Source organism: Apostichopus japonicus, chromosome 22 (genome assembly GCF_037975245.1).
Source record: "Apostichopus japonicus isolate 1M-3 chromosome 22, ASM3797524v1, whole genome shotgun sequence".
Lineage (NCBI taxonomy): Eukaryota > Metazoa > Echinodermata > Holothuroidea > Aspidochirotida > Stichopodidae > Apostichopus > Apostichopus japonicus.
Genome location: NC_092582.1, coordinates 17,530,548 through 17,552,527, shown reverse-complemented (window position 1 = coordinate 17,552,527; position 21,980 = coordinate 17,530,548). Strand labels below are relative to the sequence as shown.

The 21,980-nt window shown below is 36.5% G+C and overlaps 1 protein-coding gene and 1 long non-coding RNA gene across 2 annotated transcripts; both read left to right on the top strand.

Annotated features, from left to right (window-relative positions):
* Nucleotides 1-785: 785 nt before the first annotated feature.
* LOC139964291 (uncharacterized) lies at nt 786-9,430 on the top strand. Its single transcript, XR_011791939.1, has 3 exons — nt 786-1,366; nt 2,489-2,738; nt 3,746-9,430. It is a non-coding gene; the product is annotated as an uncharacterized lncRNA (long non-coding RNA).
* A 555-nt stretch (nt 9,431-9,985) lies between these two features.
* LOC139963761 (flavin-containing monooxygenase 5-like) lies at nt 9,986-20,259 on the top strand. The gene is made up of 7 exons (XM_071964878.1): nt 9,986-10,214; nt 11,097-11,263; nt 11,437-11,725; nt 17,134-17,189; nt 17,923-18,313; nt 18,799-19,043; nt 19,716-20,259. The coding sequence occupies exons 1-7, from the start codon at nt 10,100-10,102 to the stop codon at nt 20,025-20,027; spliced, it is 1,575 nt and encodes a 524-aa protein (XP_071820979.1). The 5' UTR covers nt 9,986-10,099; the 3' UTR covers nt 20,028-20,259.
* The last annotated feature ends 1,721 nt before the right edge of the window (nt 20,260-21,980 follow it).

Sequence of the window (21,980 nt, the reverse complement as noted above, 5' to 3'; positions counted from 1 at the left end):
CCCTTCCGTTCGACCACCCACGGAGTATATACAATATATTGGGCGATGTTAGGCCTTAACACAATTTGGTCGCGGCAATAGCTCAATGGTAACAGTTTGGAAAGAAGGGCCCTATACAACACTCGAAACAGGTTATTGGTCCAGTGACTTGTTACAAACAACATACATGGTGCTCGATTCCATATCTTCCTTAGGCTGATTTCGTAGTAAAGAGTAAAAGATATGGTTACGAGATTCGTTGTAATGTTGTATGTAAAAAAAATGAAACGTTAATTTATTCCTTATGATAACGATGCGGTCCCCGCTGGCCAAACACTATACCATGACATTTTGCTAATAACTATTGCTCTACTTCGACATTGTTTTTCGATGTCTTTTCACACGTATGCTTGCGGCACGCGCCTAATAACATTACTTCCAGTTAATTTATATGTACATACATACATACATACATACATGCATACATAGATACATACATATATATATATATATATATGCCTATATATATATAGGCCTATATATATATATATAGGCCTATATATATAGGCCTATTTATATAGGCCTATCTATATAGGCCTATCTATATAGGCCTATATATATATATATATATATATATATATATATATATATATATATATATATATATATATATATATATATATATATATATATATATAGTTTCTCCTCTTAGGCTGCCCGAATTTTTCAGGACTTTTGCCCGAATTTCTTGTCCTCTGGGAATTTGTTTTTTAAGACTGCCCCCCGCATCGTACGCCTATGGCCGAGGTCAATGGATCGTTTGAGGGTTCAAATTGTGAAAACCATGTTTTACACAATATTTCAAAAGGACAGATGTCATATTTAGTATGTTGATGTATCACAATTAGTAAAAGAAACCTGTTGTTGAGGTCGTCATCATTTCAGGATAGCCTGATATTGCAAATTTATTGTTTGTCACATCACACTGCTTTACTAAGTTGTACACCCTAACTATAAATTTTGTCAGATTCATGAAAAAAACTGCTCATGTTACATCATTGAATTAATGCTATTTGAAAGAAGTATGTGGCATTGCTCACAATATTGCTAGTAATATGAGTAATATTATAATAATATTCCCAAGGAATTTTCTGTGCTATGATAGCTGAAGGAGAGAGGGAATCCCTTACACTGGCCAAGTGGCGAGTTTTTCAAAATATTTTCGTAAGGCCTATATTTTTACAGTTCATGGTTCAGTAAGTTTCCAGTGTGCTATGATTGTGTTCTTTGCTTTGATTCAACAGATATCTGTTTGCAACAGTTTTTCTTCAAGTTCCACGAAGCAGTTGTATGACCAATTGAAGAAACTCAAAAAGTTTGAAGTACAGTAAGTGTTAAATATTTCATTAAAGTGGGATTATATGCACTCCATAATCATGCAGTTACTGATACCAACCTCAGTGGTATACATTGGCAGTTACAAGCAAAATTTTGTAGTGCTTAAGCAACTCTCAAAATTCAAGCAGAAACAAATATTGATAAATATTAATGATAAAGGTGCTCTACCTGTTACCTATCATCATCGCTCGGCCAAACGCTCTTAGATGTTTCGCTACTTGTTGCAAACTTTTGTTGTGCTATATAGTAATGATATGTATACTTTCAATGGTTAGCACTGCATTTAAAGGAACATTTTTTTGAAAAATGGGATCCAGTCCTTCTGGTCATATCATTGTTTGTAAGTTTATCGCCCTAAGCCTTGCCTTGTCATGAATTTTACTTTCTGTGATTGAGTGCTTGAACTGTTGGCCCGTCCTGCTAGAAAATTTGAATCTAACACTGACTTACGTCGAGACGTGACCTTAGTGCTGCACATAGGTCACACTTGATCAGATCTCACTCTGAGCTTGGCCTTGATACAATACACAGGAATGAGTACAGACTTCAATAGGCTATCAACTTGCCATACTGTATATCTGAATGCTCGAATGCTCAAGGAGGATCAAGCAGACCCCACAAATGAGGTGATCAACTTGCTAGTCTGAATCTCACATGCTCAAGTAGGACGAGACCTACAAGGGCGATCAACTTGCCATAGTTTGCATTCTCGCATGCTCAAGGATGATCAGACCCTACAATTTGGGTGATCATCGTCCTATAGTATAAATTATTGCATTAAGGAGGATCAGACCCACAAGGGCGAACAACATGCTAGTCTGAATATACTCCATACATGTTCACAGTGGATCAGACCCACAATCGGGGGATCAATTTGCTACAGTCTGAATGCTCGCATGCTCATGGAGGATCAGATCTGCATTTGTGGCAATAAAACAATATTGCTAGTCTGAATGCTTCAACTTGTTATTACCGAATGCTGCAACATACATTAATTTGAAGTACCCATTCGTAATGATTGCTGAAATCATGTTTCACAGTAATATTTACTTTCTATTTAATTTCTGTAACTTTGAAGCAATGCTTACTATTCATGCGTCCTTTTCTGCAGGCTGAATTACCTCAATGACGTTCTTGTCTCTCATGCTGTGGACCATCTCTACCACCTTGTCACAGGTTGCACCGAAACAGAAGCTGAAGCAGCCTGTAGTCAACTGCGCAAAAGCTTACCAAAGTAATGATCCTGATGCACAATTATCTTTTCAATATGATATGTGGTGTAAACATGTACTTTTTTAGCTTGAATGTGGCTGCTTATTAACTTCTCTATTCAGTCAATAATTTTTAACTTTTACGTATAGGTATAGGCTAGAAAGAGATTTCAAAATTATTTCAAATTGTGTCTGAAAAACCCCATCTCCAGACAATTAGACCAAAAAGAGCAGGGTTTAATTGGAGGTAAAGATCAACTTATCTTGGACCTTGCTGTTACCTAATCCGACTGCTATGGTCATAAAATGACCGCTGTTAAAAAATAATACTTGAAGGTTGAGTTCTTTATTCTTCTGTGGTCCTGTAGAAGTTGATACTAAATTGCATTGTGGTATTCCTTTATTTATTTATATTTGGTTTAGTAAATAAGTTCCAGGAGGGCGATATATGTTCCATTCATTATCAAAGTTCAGTCCCAAAATATGTTGTTTCCATCCGTTCCTTCCTTACTTCTGACTGTTCAGTTCACTATAGAATCCTTTGCCAATGTCCTAACTCAGTAGGTTACTTTTTACGAATCTCGATCACCCTTCCTTAATGTACCAATCCTTTCTATTAAATTCCCTTCTGTTCTCTACCCCTACCATGTGTTAACTGTTTTTCCTATCTCACTCCCAGAGTATCAATACACATATGTCCTTTGTTCCAAAGAAGGTTTTCACACCACGGAGGTCTGTTTTTACCTCCATGTTCACACTTAATTACCCTCTGAGTCATCCTTTTTCCATCAATGACCCTGTGGTTACCTAGCAACCCAGATAGATCAAGTAGCGATTTATACCCCCTTTGACTTAGTGTGCACTGTAAGTGCTTTACCATTGAAATATGTGCAGTACCAAAAATTCAACAATATAGGGCAATGTAAATCTCTATGAAAATACACTAAGTAAGAGCATACAGTCTTATATGTATATAACTTTATCTGCACATCTGGATAGACTCTATGTCCAGTTATATCTGGCTTTATATCTTTATTAGGCCAGATAAAACTTGATATGCCTATCTGGATTGACTCTATATCCAGTTATATCTGGCTTTATATGGCCATATCATTAACTTCTCTATTCAGTCAATAATTTTTAACTTTTACGTATAGGTATAGGTTGGTGCCAAGGGTCAGAGCATTTCACCAGGATAGGAAGGGAGGCCATCCAAGCTGAATATGATGAGGTTGGAGATGATCAGGTGTTTGAGTATAACAACCAGTGGTTAAGACAAGAACTTGATAATTTATGATAAAACGGTTTCTTTCTTTCATGCATATCGTTATTGTTTGTCCCCCAACCCTTACTCAAAATCCATATATGGCCCATATATGACAATTTGTATCTGGCCCATATCTGTGCCTTATATGGAATTTATATCTGGCCATATCAAGAATTGGGCAGATATAACTTGATATAAGATAAAGGCCATATCTGCCTTAGATAAAACTTTATATGGGTCACTTTTTATCTGGACCAGATATGGTCCATATATGGCAAATCCATATCCAGCCCACATATGGCAAATCCATATCTGGCGCATATATGGCACATCCACATCTGGCCCATTAATTAGAAATCTATATCTGGCCCATATATGGCAAATCCATATCTGGCCCATTACTTAGAAATCCATATCTGGCTCATATATGCCACATCCATATATTGCCCTTGGCAAATCCATTACTGTCTCATATCATGACAAATCCAGATTGAACTAGTTAAAAAAATGGCTTCATCTGTGCCAGAACTTCACCTGGCGATGTAAAGAAATATAATTTGAAACCAAATAAGGGCAATATATGGCGAAGATAAAGCAACTCTTTATTTACTGCTTAATTATCTGGCCATTAATTACATTTCCTGTTTGATCCATCAGCAGGTATTTTTCGTTTTCTTGTTTCACCTTACCCACAGTATGTCCAAGCCTTTACAAATAAAAAAACTAATATTAAAATGGGTCTTCTGTTCAAACGATTATTGAGGCAATATGACGGTCAGAACAAAAATACATGGTTAAGAGAATAAAATATCCTGGCATGATAAAATGCTCCACGAATAAATTGGCACTTGAAAGCCTGCTTCATGACAAAATGCCCATCACTCTGCCGTCTCTAGGCTGTCTTCAGTCTCTGCAAGGTCTGCGAGTTCTTTCATCGACACAATTTTCAAAACAATGACGAAGACATAAAGTTGGGATTACTTTATTCCCAGCACATTCCAAACCCAATTGTGTACATAACTTTCTTCTGACACATAGTTTTATTTATGACTCACAATGCTTCCAACTAGAAAGAGATTTCAAAATTATTTCAAATTGTGTCTGAAAAACCCCATCTCCAGACAATTAGACCAAAAAGAGCAGGGTTTAATTGGAGGTAAAGATCAACTTATCTTGGACCTTGCTGTTACCTAATCCGACTGCTATGGTCATAAAATGACCGCTGTTAAAAAATAATACTTGAAGGTTGAGTTCTTTATTCTTCTGTGGTCCTGTAGAAGTTGATACTAAATTGCATTGTGGTATTCCTTTATTTATTTATATTTGGTTTAGTAAATAAGTTCCAGGAGGGCGATATATGTTCCATTCATTATCAAAGTTCAGTCCCAAAATATGTTGTTTCCATCCGTTCCTTCCTTACTTCTGACTGTTCAGTTCACTATAGAATCCTTTGCCAATGTCCTAACTCAGTAGGTTACTTTTTACGAATCTCGATCACCCTTCCTTAATGTACCAATCCTTTCTATTAAATTCCCTTCTGTTCTCTACCCCTACCATGTGTTAACTGTTTTTCCTATCTCACTCCCAGAGTATCAATACACATATGTCCTTTGTTCCAAAGAAGGTTTTCACACCACGGAGGTCTGTTTTTACCTCCATGTTCACACTTAATTACCCTCTGAGTCATCCTTTTTCCATCAATGACCCTGTGGTTACCTAGCAACCCAGATAGATCAAGTAGCGATTTATACCCCCTTTGACTTAGTGTGCACTGTAAGTGCTTTACCATTGAAATATGTGCAGTACCAAAAATTCAACAATATAGGGCAATGTAAATCTCTATGAAAATACACTAAGTAAGAGCATACAGTCTTATATGTATATAACTTTATCTGCACATCTGGATAGACTCTATGTCCAGTTATATCTGGCTTTATATCTTTATTAGGCCAGATAAAACTTGATATGCCTATCTGGATTGACTCTATATCCAGTTATATCTGGCTTTATATGGCCATATCAAACTTGATATGCATATCTGGCTTACACGTATATCAAGATATATCTGGCTTTATATGGCCATATCAAACTTGATATGGATATCTGGCTTACAATTATATCAAGATATATCTGGCTATATATGGCCAGATAAAATGTTATCTGCATATCTGGATTGACTCTATATCCAGTTATATCTGGCTTTATATGGTCATATCAAACTTGATATGGATATCTGGATTACAGTTATACCAAGATATAAATAGCTTTATATGGCCATATCAAACTTTATATGCATATCTGGATTGACTCTACACCCAGTTATATCTGGCTTTATATTGCCATATCAAAATTGATATGCATATCTGGCTTACACGTATATCAAGATATATCTGGCTTTATATGGCCATATCAAACTTGATATGGATATCTGGCTTACAATTATATCAAGATATATCTGGCTTTATATGGCCATATCAAACTTGATATGGATATCTGACTTACAATTATATCAAGATATATCTGGCTTTATATGGCCATATCAAACTTGATATGGATATCTGGCCTACAATTATATCAAGATATATCTGGCTTTATATGGCCATATCAAACTTGATATGGATATCTGGCTTACAATTATATCAAGATATATCTGGCTTTATATGGCCATATCAAACTTGATATGGATATCTGGCTTACAATTATATCAAGATATATCTGGCTTTATATGGCCATATCAAACTTGATATGGATATCTGACTTACAATTATATCAAGATATATCTGGCTTTATATGGCCATATCAAACTTTATCTATCCAGATATAGCCAGATATAAAACCAGATATGGAATTTGAGTAAGGGCACCCCCACTGATAGACAATTCCAGAAAAAAAATCTCGCCTAAAGTTTAAGTATGTTTATATGTGCAAGATAGATTAAAAACAGCAAGCAACAAAAAACAAAACAAAGCACAAATGCCGTCAGATAGCACATTTTGGAACCGGCAAAAAGTGTCCTTATATTAAGCAATATTTAATTTACACATTCCCTCTGTTCAAACCACACTAGATTGGTTTCAATTCAATACATTACCCCCCCCCCCTCTCACACACACACTTCCTCCCCCTCCATATATATCAAAGGGCTTGTCTCCCCCTGGCAAGGAGAAAAATGTGCACACAATTAGTATACTGAATATAATTAGTATTTCTATTATCTTATAATGCATAAGTAATGTCATAATAGGTTGAATCAAGAGCAATGTTCCCAGAGAACTCCAGTCAGAATGATGGTATAAGTAAATCCTGGGATTGTTTTTGTTGATTGTGAAGTTCAAAGGACTCTAAGGTGACAAAATTCTAACAAAAGTCTCACATAACAAGCATATATTTTACCACACGTAGAAATTAAGTTGTTCTATTAGTAGTTGTAATCTATAAACTCATGTGTCACATCCAGGACAGTAAATGGCAGTTAGTTCGTCTTTCCTCAGGTAAATGGAATTTTTACATTCATCATCTAATTTTTAAAATTCTGTTCTGCTATGCTTTGCTTTGGTCTCGAATAGGTACTAATTAACAGAAAACTGGCTAAAACAAGCAGAACAATTATCTTTCCAAGATGAGGGAAGCTAGCTTACTTGATATAGCACACATTCATTGTTAGTTCTAAGCATAAACTTAGAGTCGTGACGGTATGGGTTAGAAAAAAATGATTTGTCATATTGCGTCATCTCAATATCAATGCTTTATTTGTTTGCTGATTTAATAAACCTATGCGTTAATACTTGTGTGTGCGGTATGACACCTGGCTTCAAACATGCTATCTCAAGAAGGGAAGCTTGGAAAATGTAAGATTTGGTACGTATGTGAATCATATTGATTATATCCTATATTTTTGGGGTGGATGTCAAAGGGTAAACAGGGTTCACGTTGTGAAAACCTTGTAAAAATTATAAGTTCAAGAAAGGAAGCTGAACAGATATCATATTTAGTCTGTAAGTATACCACATGGCCAAAAGAGGCCTTTGTTATTGTGGAGATTAACAGTGGTCAAATTTTGTAAACCTTTCAAACTTGATATCTCAAGATGAGGAAGCTGGAAGAAATCTCATATTTACTGTAGTATGTATCTCATTGAGTGAGTACAAGCAGGCTATCAGTGGTCATTTGTGTCAGCATCTGTCAGAATATTTATATAATATAAGAATATTTATTTTAGAAGAATATTTATTTAATGTCAAAGGAAAAGGTGAGCCAAATATGTAGACAAATGCAAGAGAAATGTTAACTGATACCAAGTTGTCTGAATTGTGTACAAATATGATTTCACTGGCTTCAGCTTGCATTTCCCAATTAGCCCTAATTCATTTTTTTTTCTTTTCCAACATTTGAACAATAGTCATTGAGATACTTTGACTAACACTAAACAATCTGAGTGTAGTAGAACTGGTTCTCACACAGCCTCCTTTCCCAGTATTTATGTTAAGCCTGATACTTAGTGTGACCAGCAGCATGTCATTTGAAGGTAGTCTGTATAGGCCACAAAGTTGTATTGTGGCATCAAGAAGCACTATCCTTGAGGTCTTTATAATCTCCAAATTTTTCTCAGACATTTTAAAAGAACATGCAAAAGGACAGAATGTCCCAGTGAGGTCAATTTCCTACAGGTGGTACAAAAACAGTTTAATAATTTTGACCATATGTGACCATATTTTAGTATCTGGCATATTTGAAGCCAATGCAACATAACTTTCAGCTGATTTTTGTTGAAAATAAATGATATAGCTTAGAGGCCTTTATGCCCATTAACAATACATCGTAGCAGCAGACGTTTTTGGTGTTTATCAATACCAGTTGTGCATGGTGACATATTCGTTTGGAAATACCATCTAATGAATAATGCACTGCCTGACTGTGCAGGCAATATATCATGATTCGATCGTTGACATGTCATGAACACACGAAAACACCCTACACAAACCCTCTGCTCCTATACCATATGGTTTATATTGCTTCCCAAGTACCATTTCCAACCAGCTAGGCATTGCCCAATCTTTAAATATATCACATGAAAAGGAATTCACAGGCACGTATTTTCACCATAGTTCACATTCACAGCCTGTCGATAATTGGATTAACAGTAGTCTACCTTTAATTGATTGCCTGACCAACAAATACTGCTAGGCTACAACTGTGGACACCAAAGCATGGTTTACTTTGATTTATGTAACCTTTTTTTCCATGTGAATGTCATTTTGTCTTGATATCCCCAAGATTTCAAATGTTACTAGATGTGAGGCTATCTGTTATTGTCAATGGTTGTCAAGCATTAGTATTAAAAGTAGAAGGGAAATTGGATGATTTTTATAAAACAAAGTATTTGAAACAGCTTGTACTAACAATAAAGAAACAGATACAGTTGTTCTATGTCACAATAGACGTAGGATGTTGCACGAGTCTTGCAGCACTTTTGTCATTTTATAGAAATGTATTTATCTTATGCAGCAAAGAACATGAAGGAGAATTAAATTTGCAATAAATTTTAAATTAAATTGATATTTCCATTCATTTGTGTCTGTCCAATAGTATCATGCAAGAAATCATAAATGACCATATATTTTAGCCGTTCATCATGTAGTGGAATTGGTCTAAAGTTCCTCTCTAAATCCTGAAATTAAAATGAAAAGGCATACTCCAAAGAAGCCTTGCTGTCCTGATGTTTTTGCACTACGTTTCCATGCAGAAGAGCTTGTAGGACACATTTGTCCGTGCTATTCTCTCATCCTGTCCGCGCGGACAGTAAATCACCACACACGGACGTTTTTTCCTAGTTAATAGTGTCCGTTCGGACAGATAATACTGTCCGCCGGACACAATTCCTCCCAGAGAAAGTTGTCCTACGGACACAATTCCCGTGGAATAGTGTCCGTGAGACACCCGGACACTATTCCCTGTCACACCGTCACAACAATCTTGATCTAACGATATCACTCAATAAACCAGAGCAATCTTATTCACCCTGACGTCTTACTATTTATTCTTAATAATATAAACCCAAGAACAATAAACTTCGGAAAACAGCCATACGGTAGTCTACCAGCATTTGTGATCTATGATTCCCTTTCCGTAATGAACTTGTATATCTTGTGTCTATAGGGTAGCGTGCAGATAGAACTTTACAGCGACTTCATTTGACATAAAGCCCTTTTCACTTCATAGTGCAATACCAACGGTAGCCTGAGAAATGGTCGTACGACGAGTATGTGTGATTGGGGCAGGGGTCAGTGGGTTAGTGGCAATAAAAAGTTGTCTCGAAGAAGGCCTGGAACCAGTCTGTTTCGATAAAAATGAAGATATTGGTAAGTAGACCAAAGGGGGAAAAAACCTCCTTTATTGCATTTTGTTCTTGGTAACTTTTATTCTATCTCAAAGAAAAAGTAATGATGTAGCCGGCCTATCTTACCTTACGAAAGGGGCCAACTGGTCAATTGGTATCATATTTTAGACTGCCTCCCCGCTCTCCACCCATTTTTTAATTTTTTTATTATTATAATGAACTCACCCGATTATATTCTCTGATGTGTTATACTACCGTGCTGCGAACCCCATCGCGCAATCGTCAATGTAGGAGATTGTTCCCTTTCGGGCTCGTCGTAGCATGTCGTGAAGTTTCTTCTTGAATACCTGTGCAGTGAAATCCCACCAGAACACAGAAAGGATGTGGTATCAATGTCCCTTTAGTAACATCAGAACACAGAATGAATGTGGTATCAATGTTTCCGTTAGTAACACATGGTGATAGCTTATGCTGCATGCGCGCAGAGTAACATGGAAAAGTGATCGAACAAAGTTGATTTCACGACACTGATATGTTATTAAAATTATAATTTATGGCAACTAGTAAGCACAATTTAAAGTATGATTCTGTTTAGATTAAAAAACAGGAGAGAAAAGTTCAGGAGGGACCTACAGTTCCAACCAAAGACCACATGATAAAAAAACAACTAAACACAGATCTAATCAAATTCATTTTGCAATTCCCAATATAACGGTTAAACTGAGTAAAGCATTCTGAAATCCATTGGCATCTCTTGAAAGGACAACCGACTCTACGTAAACACATTCCATTCGCATACAACTCCAGGAGAAACAATGTTTCTTCTACAAAGGATATTTAAATGATCAAGTTTGACGAATGAGGGTATGTTTATTCATGTTTTGTTTTGTTTTGTTTTAACCAGGTGGGGTATGGATATTTCGGGATGAAACCGACTCAAATCCCGGTTCTGCTCTTTATGACTGCGTGGTGACTAACTCCAGCCGACAGATGATGTGTTACAGTGACTTCTCATTCCCCAGAGACACCCCTCCTTTCATTCCTGGGAAAGCTCTCCTCAAGTACTACCAGGTTAGCCCCTTTTCAATTTAAACGGGGGGGGGGGGAGGAGGGGGAGGGTGATCAGTGTTGACCTCAAATATGCTAGAAAGTCAAATAATGGTTGCAAATAATGGTCCAACTTCGTCAAGATCCTATATACGTGAGTGAATAACCAACCTCTGTACATATATTTATATTTCAAGGACTACGCCGAACACTTCAGACTCAGACCACATATCCAATTTCACAGCACCGTTACTCGTGTTGAAAAGACCGAAGATTTCGCTAAGACTGGACAATGGCGAGTAACGGTCCTACATGAAGGGGAGGAGACGGTACATGTATTTGACGCTATCATGCCGTGTACTGGGTTTTTCAGCATAATCAATTACCCAATGTATCCTGGGCAAGACGAGTTCAAGGGTACCGTGTTTCACAGCAACGAATACAGAGGTAACGAACACATGGCAGGGAAAAATGTCGTTGTTGTAGGTGAGTTTACTTTGTTTCCTTGACGGGTCTTAGCAAGTAAATTCGATTAAATGGGACTTATTGAAAGCCAATGATTCTTCCCTTTAACATTTCATATATATACAATTTTTTTTATAGTAATAGTACTTTGCGGTAAACATCGGTATATATCGGTATATATAGATAGATATATATTAGGGTGTCCGCGTACAAAGCGGGAGGCCCGGGTTCGAATCCCGGTGGAGGCTGGAAGTTTTTTCACTGTTCTAGATTTTCCTTCTCATATATATATATATATATATATATATATATATATATATATATATATATATATATATATATATATATATATATATATATATATATATATATATATATATTAACCGGTGCTATGGCCGAGTGGATAAAGGCGGTGGCATTTGAAGCAATGAGGCTTAGCAATCGGGAGGTTCGGGGTTCGATTCCCGGCCGGGTCATAGTAAGGGTTTGATATATATATATATATATATATGTATATATATATATATATATATATATATATATATATATATATATATAGGAATAACGGAAAAACTGTTAAACAACTATGCTGCATTTAGAGAAAGGCTGGATCTCGAGTGAGATACAATAATTGAATTAGGTAAGTGATTGGAAATAAAACAGCCAATGTTTGGTTTTTGCAGAGCTTTCGAGCAAAACTAGCTCTTCTTCAGTGCATGATCACCGAAAGTGACAAGGAGTAGCAGGAATTGAAACTATTTTATAGAGAAGATGTCGGCATGGTTGTAAAGGCAAAGCGACGTACAGATTTCTGCTGAATTGAGCAGAAGTTTTAGAAATTCGGATTATTTTCATCCGCGTCGGATTATTTTAATCTGATTCCGTCGTAATTGTAAAGGAATTGTTTAGGTTTATCTGGGACGGCAAATCGTTTAAACAGAATGGTGCCGTGGTCTTTAGGTTTAGTTCCCAGAAATTTTCTTTCGCTTTCCTAGATTTATCTGTCCAAGAATCGTTCTGGTCAATGGCAATAACACGCAAATTCTCGATTGAATGATTTTGGAGATTGAAGTGATTTGCAACAGGTTGGTAGATGTTTTTTTGTTTTGATCGCCGATCTATGTTGTGTCATTCTCATTCTGAGAGTGCTTTTTGACTCTCCAATGTATTGTAAGTTACAAATATTGCAGTAGATGAGGTAAATGACATATTTGGATAGGCAGTTAATTTTGTGCCGAATTTGGAACGTGCGTTTGGTTTGGTTGCTCTGAAAGGCCCCGGTCGAATCGACAAGTAAGCACGTTTTGCAATTTTGTGTACAGGGCGATGATCCTGTAGTTTCTGTTTTGCTTTCCCCTAATGGGGTGTCATCCCGAAAGGATGCCCGAACTAAGATATCCCGTAGGTTGCTGGGTCTATTAAAACCGATGACAGGTATTTCTGGGAAAACTGATTTCAGGCGTTCGGTGCCTTGAAGTAGGTGAAAATTCTTCTGAATGATATTGGCCAGTGGTGGGAGACCAGGGTGGTATTCAGTAACCAATGGTACCCTTTTGGAACTGGTTTGACGAGTTTTGTACGTCAATGTTTCGGTACGGGGTTTGCCTTTAGCCTTTTTGATGGCATTTTCAATAGTACCCCGAAAATACTGTCTGTTTAGGAGGTGTTGTGACAGTTCTTTAGTGCGTGAATCAAAATCGACTTCAAAGGAGCAAATGCGTCGAATGCGCAACGCTTGACTGTACGGAATATTTTTGGTACAGTGACGTGGATGGCAACTGCTTGGTAAGAGGTAGTTGTGCTTGTTCGTGGGTTTATTGAACAAGTCTGTTTTGAGTGAACCATTTTGTACGGTCACAGTGGTGTCCAGGAAGTGAACGCCATGTCCAGAAAAATCAGCAGTGAATTTGATAGTGTGATGAAACGAGTTTATGTCATCAATGAAGAGTTTTAGATTTGCCTCACCATGGGTCCATTTCATAAAGATATCGTCAATGTAACGTAACCACGTGTGTGGTTTCAAGTTTTGTCGAGATAGAAATTCTTTCTCGAGGTTTCCCATAAAGATGTTGGCAAAAGACGGTGCCATTTTGGTACCCATTGCGGTGCCATGAATTTGGAGGTAGTGTTTGTTGCCAAATACCAGATTATTGTTGGTCAAGATAAGTTGCATTAATTCGGCCAATTCTTTCTTCGTGGGGGTTTTGCCACGTTTCGGTTTGAATGCTTTTGTGCAGGCCGAAATGCCCTCTTCGTTAGGGATATTTGTGTATAACGAAGACACATCCAAGGTAACTAGCAGAGTTGATAAGTGAAGATTTTTTATTTCCCCAATTTTCCGGATGAAATCCGTAGTGTCCTGCACATAGGACGGTAGGGCCGAAACAAGAGGTTGGATGAGGAGATCCACGAATTTGGAATTTTTTTTCAGTCGCTCTACCATTACCCGATATTATGGGCCTCCCGGGATTGCCTTCTTTGTGAATTTTAGGCAGAAAATAAAAGCGACCAGGTTTTGGGTCTTTTTCCAAGAGGTTTTGGCCTAACTTGCGGTCAATGGAACCGTTAGAGACTATCTTTTGGATGACTCTTTTCACGTTTTGTGTGATTTCTTGAGTAGGATCAGAATCTAGGAGTTTGTAGTGTTGAGGGTTGCCGAGTAGTCTGTTTGCTTCCTCTCTGTAGAATTGTTTGCCCATAGCGACAATTGCAGAACCCTTGTCGGCTGGCTTGATGACAATGTCATCGCGCTTCCGGAGTTCATGATTGGCCTGTCTCTCAGTTTTGTTGAGATTGTCGCGGAAGTCTGGGGCGGAGGTCTGTGTTTTAACATCCTCTTCAATGGCCGAAATAAATGATTCAAGAGGCGCACAATGGGCCTTGGGTGGATTCCACGAGCTTTTTGGCTTAAAAGTCATATATATATATATATATATATATATATATATATATATATATATATATATATATATATATATATATATATATATATATATATATATATATAATATTGCACTCCGACTCTTATAACATTCCATATATATATATATATATATATATATATATATATATATATATATATATATATATATATATATATATATATATATATATATATATATATATAATATTGCACGCCGACTCTTATAACATTCCATTTTACTAATCTCGCATCGATTAACACCAACGGTGTACTTCCAATCAGAATCAGCTCGTCTGTATATATTGCCCCAATAATTAACACCATTGTCTGCAGACTAGGGCTTAAAGGATTCGGGTGTTCTGCTAAATATATGAAGCAAAAAGGACAAACCGCGATCGAGCGTGTCGAATTTGTAACAGAATAGATTGCTATTAATAAGACGCCTGCATCGTAGACGACCCGTGCGATATGGCCTTCAGATATAGGCCTATACTTCGTCTCGTAAATCGTACCCACATTTGTTACTTTATTTCCGGTTTAGTTCTTTTTTCTGTTCTAATATACGCAAACCGTACCGGCTTTTGTTACTTTTATCTTCTCATAAACTCATATATCAGCAAATTGGGTTACGCTGGTAAGCATATGAAAATTATCATGGAAAGACCCTTCATTGTTAGTGAATCCGTTCATAGGTAGTAGGTACCATATTTGTATGTATGTATTGTAGATCCTCCCGCAAGCACGAACTCGCGAAGAAGCCAAGCTGACCGAAGTCAGTCTCTTCGATTCATATTTAACGTCCATGCTTATGCATTGTCAATTGTCAACAACTCTGTAACTGGACGACATACATTAATCTTGGATTGAATCGAACTGGGGACCTTATGATTGGAAGGCATACACCGGCGTTAACCGCTGAGCTAACACTCATTAATATTAGTTTTCTTTAGTTGTCATTTCCAATAAACTGCCATAAAGGGTAAACAAAAGACGTAAACAAAGCAATAATAAATATAAAAAGAAAGAATGTGCTTTTCCCGGTTTAGGTTTTGATTTTTTTTTGTTACTTTTATTTTCTCATAAACTCATGCAAATTGGGTTACCCTGGTAATCATGAATATTACCATGGAAAGACACTTCATTGTTAGTGGCTCCGTTCATAGGTACCATGTGAGTTTTCGTTCGCTGTCATTGCCAACGAACTGCCATAAAGAGAAAAAAAAGACGTAAACAAGCAAAAATAAATATAGATTAGGAAATATATGTCTTCTAGAACTATGAGCACATTGGTTCATTCATTCATTCATTCATTCATAGCCATTTGGATAATTGCAATAGTTTGCTCCATGGTATTCCAGGGTATCTGATTCAGAGACTGTAACGTCTGCAGAACAGCGCAGCCAGGCTTGTTGTAGACTGCTATGACTTCAACACACCATCGTTGAGTATCCTCCATTCTTTGCACTGGTTGCCTGTTGAATTCAGAATTAAGTTTAAAGTACTGCTCCTGGTGTATAAGTGCATTCACGGAATGGCACCCGCCTATTTGTCAGACGATATGTCCTTCCAGGTCAATACTCGTTATACCTTGCGTTCTAGCAATACACTCACTCTCACTGTTCCCAGAACTAAACTGAAAACCTATGGCGACCGTGCCTTTCCATCAGCCGGGCCCAAGCTCTGGAATGGTCTGCCCATATCTGTGCGGAGTTCTCCCACTCTCAGTCAGTTTAAGTCTTGCTTGAAGACTCATTTTTTTTTTCAAGTTGGCGTTCTATTAGGGTTGTACAGCGCTATTGAATACTTCGTAGATTTTAGCGCTTTATAAGTTAATTTAGTATTTATTTATTATTATTAAAGAAAGAAATATGCTTTTCCCGGTTTAGTTCATTTTTTTAAATGATTTTTTAAAGGTTTTTTTTAGTTGTTTTTGTTTTGTGTGTTGGCCTACAGCCTATTTAGTATACTAGTAACCAATACGACACGATAAACTTTAATTACTTTAAATATGGCATCTGCACTGAGTAAAAAGGAAACATTATTTTACCTTGTATGTGACAGTAAAAGCTCAATAATAATGAACGATAGAGTGAGATCTCCCAATGTGTGTTTTTCATAGAAAGGAAACCATGAAATGAAATATAAATATTGTTTATTCAGCTGAAAATGTCTTTGGTTTGAGAGCTGAGGTGACGGAAGAGGGCTCATTCTGGAGAAAGGAAGAAGGCGGAGGGGTGGGGTGGGTGGGGGGGGGGATATCTCCGACTCGGCCTGTGTTGGACTTGGACTCGATTTAATTTTATACTCTGACTCTGGATACGACTACAGCCAGCTTGGATATGACAATTATTGTGCGTTTTCCAAGTGTTTTTTTTTTTTTAATTTTTCGGCAATGCAATAGAAGGCAAGCTTGGCCTACATAAGCTTTTCCCAATTGCTTATACTTTATAGTCCCTTTGATACTTCCATGTCTTTGAATTGGATATATTTTACTGCTTCTCTACAGGTGGGTCTCACTCGGCCGGAGACATTTCAGTAGATGCTAGTCTCACTGCTAAACAGGTAATGTAAAAAAAATAAACCTAGGCAGAATGAACAATTTTTGTTTCAATACCGGCAAAAATAAAATAAAATATGAATGAATGAATGGCCCAGGAAGTGAAAATAAATAAATAACTTAGTCGAGTTTGACATATGTGTAGGTATACCTCTGTGAATAAAAAGAAAGTCTTTATAATTTGTTTTTCGTTTGGTAGGTCAATGGTCATACTGGTCAATATAGATATATTTGCGGAGGTCAACCGCCTGTGAACGAGATAATTCAAGAAATTGTGCCTTCGTTGAAATTTGCAATAACGATGTCATTCCAACTTAGCGAGAAGGGGGGGGGGGGGACCTGGTTGGTTTTGGAGGAACCTCAAGACCTAAGGTCAACGTATGAAAATGGTCTTAACACAATCACTGCACTCACTTTACTTCCGAAATCTTACTCATATATGCAGTTCCTTTGAAGTAAGTTGCTGTCAGGTGATATCTATTGGCTTGGGAAGTAGACTCCCCCGTCCTTATCCATCAAATAGAGATTCAGTCTTATACAAACAGGATTAAAGAGAGTGAAAATAAGTAAAATAAATATATACTAATAGAAAATTGAAAAAGGTTATTAGCAGGACTGTAATAGTAGTTGTCATGAAGATAAAGCTGGGTGAATTGCATAATCATCACTCCAAAACGTGACTGCTTCACAGATATAGTTACTTTGAAACCTTGTTAATTTTCTAATCCCCACCGGCAGGTTTATCTCAGTATGAGAAAGGGAACGTGGGTAATTACCAGAAGTGGTCCAGGTGGCTGGCCAGGAGATTTGTACATGAACCGACGCATTAATTTCCTCTTACCAGAATGGTATCGCCGAAACGCTATGAAGAAAGATTTATTGTCCAAAATAAACGTGGATAACTTAGGATTACGTTGCGATCGGGAATTATTTTGTTCCGAGGTAATGGTTAATGACCTCATCCAGAGCAGCATCTTTTGCGGTAAAGTCAAGACCAAGACCGGAATCGACCATTTCACGAAGACGGGGATCGTCTTCACAGACGGGACTGAAGTCGACGCTGATGTTGTCATTTTTGCTACAGGATATAAATTGCGCGCACCTTACTTGGACACCTCCATTGTCCAAGGTGGGTTGATTTATTTGTGTGTGTGTGCGCAGAAAGTAATATAACAATAGAGTTTCAAATTTTAGAATAATGTCGTGGTGAAAATGTTTAGGATGATCTTTCTAATCGTAATATAAAGAAAATGTTTCACTTTTAACCAGCTCTATATTTACTTAAGTAACTTACAGTGGTCGAGAAGTTTGGATGTCTGTCATAATGATTTTGTTTGCCTTAATCAGTGCGTTAGACTTTTTTTCAAGAGTGTCTGCCAGTTCACCAATTGTGTTATTTGGAAGCACTCTACATCTCCCTCCATAGGTACAGTTGGTGGGTGGAAGGATGGGTATAAGTGGATTGGACGGGTGGGGGGGGGGGGGGTGGGGACATAACACCATATGTTAACTGTGCATACAAAATAATGAAATGTTACACTCTAAAAGCAGTTATCATACTATACGTAGTCGAAACCTCGATTCAATGTTCAAGTGTTTTCTTTCTTGATACAGAAGAGTTGAAGGACCTCGAACTTTACAAATATGTGTTCCCACCTCGACTTGAACACGCAACTTGTGCCTGTATTGGATTCATGATGACCATTGGGGCCCACGGTCCCGCTTTCGAGCTACAGTCCAGATGGGCAGTGCAGGTATTTAAGGGCAACTGTAGCCTACCACCGATCCCTAAAATGCTCGGCGAGATCCGATTCGTCAGGCAGATGATCTATAATAGATACGGAAAACATATCATATTTGTAAGTTTAGTTTGAAATCATTTCTTATTTACGTATTTTGTAAATAATACTGCAATAGTAATAATTACTGCTCGATTGGTTGGATAGAGGCGGTGGGTGAGTCCTGGGTTGGGGTGGATGGTAGGGTACGTTGGGTGGGATGGGGGAAAGAAGGACCTTTGTTGTTCTCGTAATCAAGTGACTCGTTTTGCTTTCATTATCGATATTTACAGAGAGAATATCTTGAGTTATTAAAGATTGTTGACATATTGCCAATAGTTGTAAGAATATACAGTATAAAAGAAGAAATGGATGAACATGGACAATTAGCATATCGTTATTAATTACAAAGTTGTTCCATTCACCTCATTGTCACAGTTAGGCTTAGATTTACCGGTATGTCCAATGGCCTCATGTGCTGTTTCCATGACCAAAAGAACACAAATTTTTCGCATAATTCCTTCATACCAAAAACAAAAAGAAAAACGACTCCATTTCCAACGTGTATTTGCGAGCGGAGGTGTGGAAACTTGGCTGGGGATACATGATATGTTTACTTTCTTGACTTTACGAAACAAAATATATATATTTGACGACTTTAACCACCGACTGTGTGTATATATATATTATATATATATATATATATATAAATATATATTTATATATATATTCCTGTTATTTATTTTGTCACAGATACCGCCTATTCCATACCAAGATTCTTTGGCAGCTCAAATTGGAGCACTGCCGAGCTTTAAGCGATATCTTTTCACCGACCCAGCCCTAGCTTTTCGCATCTTGTTCGGACCGGCTCTTCCTTGCTCATACCGATTGGTCGGACCACACCCATGGAAAGGAGCCCGTAGCGCCATTATGGGGGTCTGGGACATCTACAGTAATGCCACACGGACACGTGACGTTGGGAAGCCGAAACCAAATTATTGGCCACTGCCTCTGCAAGTTGCTGTATTGTTAGCTCTCGTGGCTCTACTCATATTTGCTACATGAGTTTGGGAGATTATTGAGCTGTATACGTATCTTAAAAAAGGGGGAATTTCACACTTGAACTATAAATATCGAATTAGACTTACAGTTAGATACAGAATGAAAAAAAAAATCCAAAGGGAGTTTTAATTATAACGTTATTGCAAAGCCAGCCAATCAAGTGATCGATCCCATCTCACCATTGACAGACAGATATATTAACAAAATGAGAGTTCCGCGTGTGGTTCATTTGGTTTTAGATCTATCTATCTATCTATCTATCTATCTATCTATCTATCTATCTATCTATCTATCTATCTATCTATCTATCTATCTATCTATCTATCTATCTATCTATCTATCTATCTATCTATCTATCTATCTATCTATCTATCTATCTATCTATCTATCTATCTATCTATCTATCTATCTATCTATCTATCTATCTATCTATCTATCTATCTATCTATCTATCTATCTATCTATCTATCTATCTATCTATCTATCTATCTATCTATCTATCTATCTATCTATCTATCTATCTATCTATCTATCTATCTATCTATCTATCTATCTATCTATCTATCTATCTATCTATCTATCTATCTATCTATCTATCTATCTATCTATCTATCTATCTATCTATCTATCTATCTATCTATCTATCTATCTATCTATCTATCTATCTATCTATCTATCTATCTATCTATCTATCTATCTATCTATCTATCTATCTATCTATCTATCTATCTATCTATCTATCTATCTATCTATCTATCTATCTATCTATCTATCTATCTATCTATCTATCTATCTATCTATCTATCTATCTATCTATCTATCTATCTATCTATCTATCTATCTATCTATCTATCTATCTATCTATCTATCTATCTATCTATCTATCTATCTATCTATCTATCTATCTATCTATCTATCTATCTATCTATCTATCTATCTATCTATCTATCTATCTATCTATCTATCTATCTATCTATCTATCTATCTATCTATCTATCTATCTATCTATCTATCTATCTATCTATCTATCTATCTATCTATCTATCTATCTATCTATCTATCTATCTATCTATCTATCTATCTATCTATCTATCTATCTATCTATCTATCTATCTATCTATCTATCTATCTATCTATCTATCTATCTATCTATCTATCTATCTATCTATCTATCTATCTATCTATCTATCTATCTATCTATCTATCTATCTATCTATCTATCTATCTATCTATCTATCTATCTATCTATCTATCTATCTATCTATCTATCTATCTATCTATCTATCTATCTATCTATCTATCTATCTATCTATCTATCTATCTATCTATCTATCTATCTATCTATCTATCTATCTATCTATCTATCTATCTATCTATCTATCTATCTATCTATCTATCTATCTATCTATCTATCTATCTATCTATCTATCTATCTATCTATCTATCTATCTATCTATCTATCTATCTATCTATCTATCTATCTATCTATCTATCTATCTATCTATCTATCTATCTATCTATCTATCTATCTATCTATCTATCTATCTATCTATCTATCTATCTATCTATCTATCTATATATATATATATACATACATACATACATACATACATGTATGACATATTTTCTATCGTGTGAAGGTACTGGACGTTTTTGAATTGTGCAGGTAATCCATATAGTTGAATATTAACATATCGCATTTTTTCTTTCCTCTAGTTTTTTCTTTCTCTTTTAAATTATTACACAGAATTGAAGAAGGATTCATATTTCAGTTGCATGCATGGGTTATATCGGTTAATATTTTTGAAGCATATATTTGCCAAAAAATGAAAGTAACTGTCAGTGCCGATATCTAATCGTAACGAAGATAATGAAAATCACCATAATATTAACAGATAAAACAATTTCCACCACCCCCCCAAAGTGGGGGGGGGGGGAGAGGGGAATCAAAGTATG

Coding starts and splice junctions, on each gene's coding strand:
- LOC139963761 (XM_071964878.1), top strand. CDS start 10,100: ATGGTCGTACGACGAGTATGTGTGATTGGGGCAGGGGTCAGTGGGTTA. Junction 11,726..17,133: donor GAAAAATGTCGTTGTTGTAG/GTGAGTTTACTT, acceptor GCTTCTCTACAG/GTGGGTCTCACTCGGCCGGA. Junction 19,044..19,715: donor ACGGAAAACATATCATATTT/GTAAGTTTAGTT, acceptor ATTTTGTCACAG/ATACCGCCTATTCCATACCA.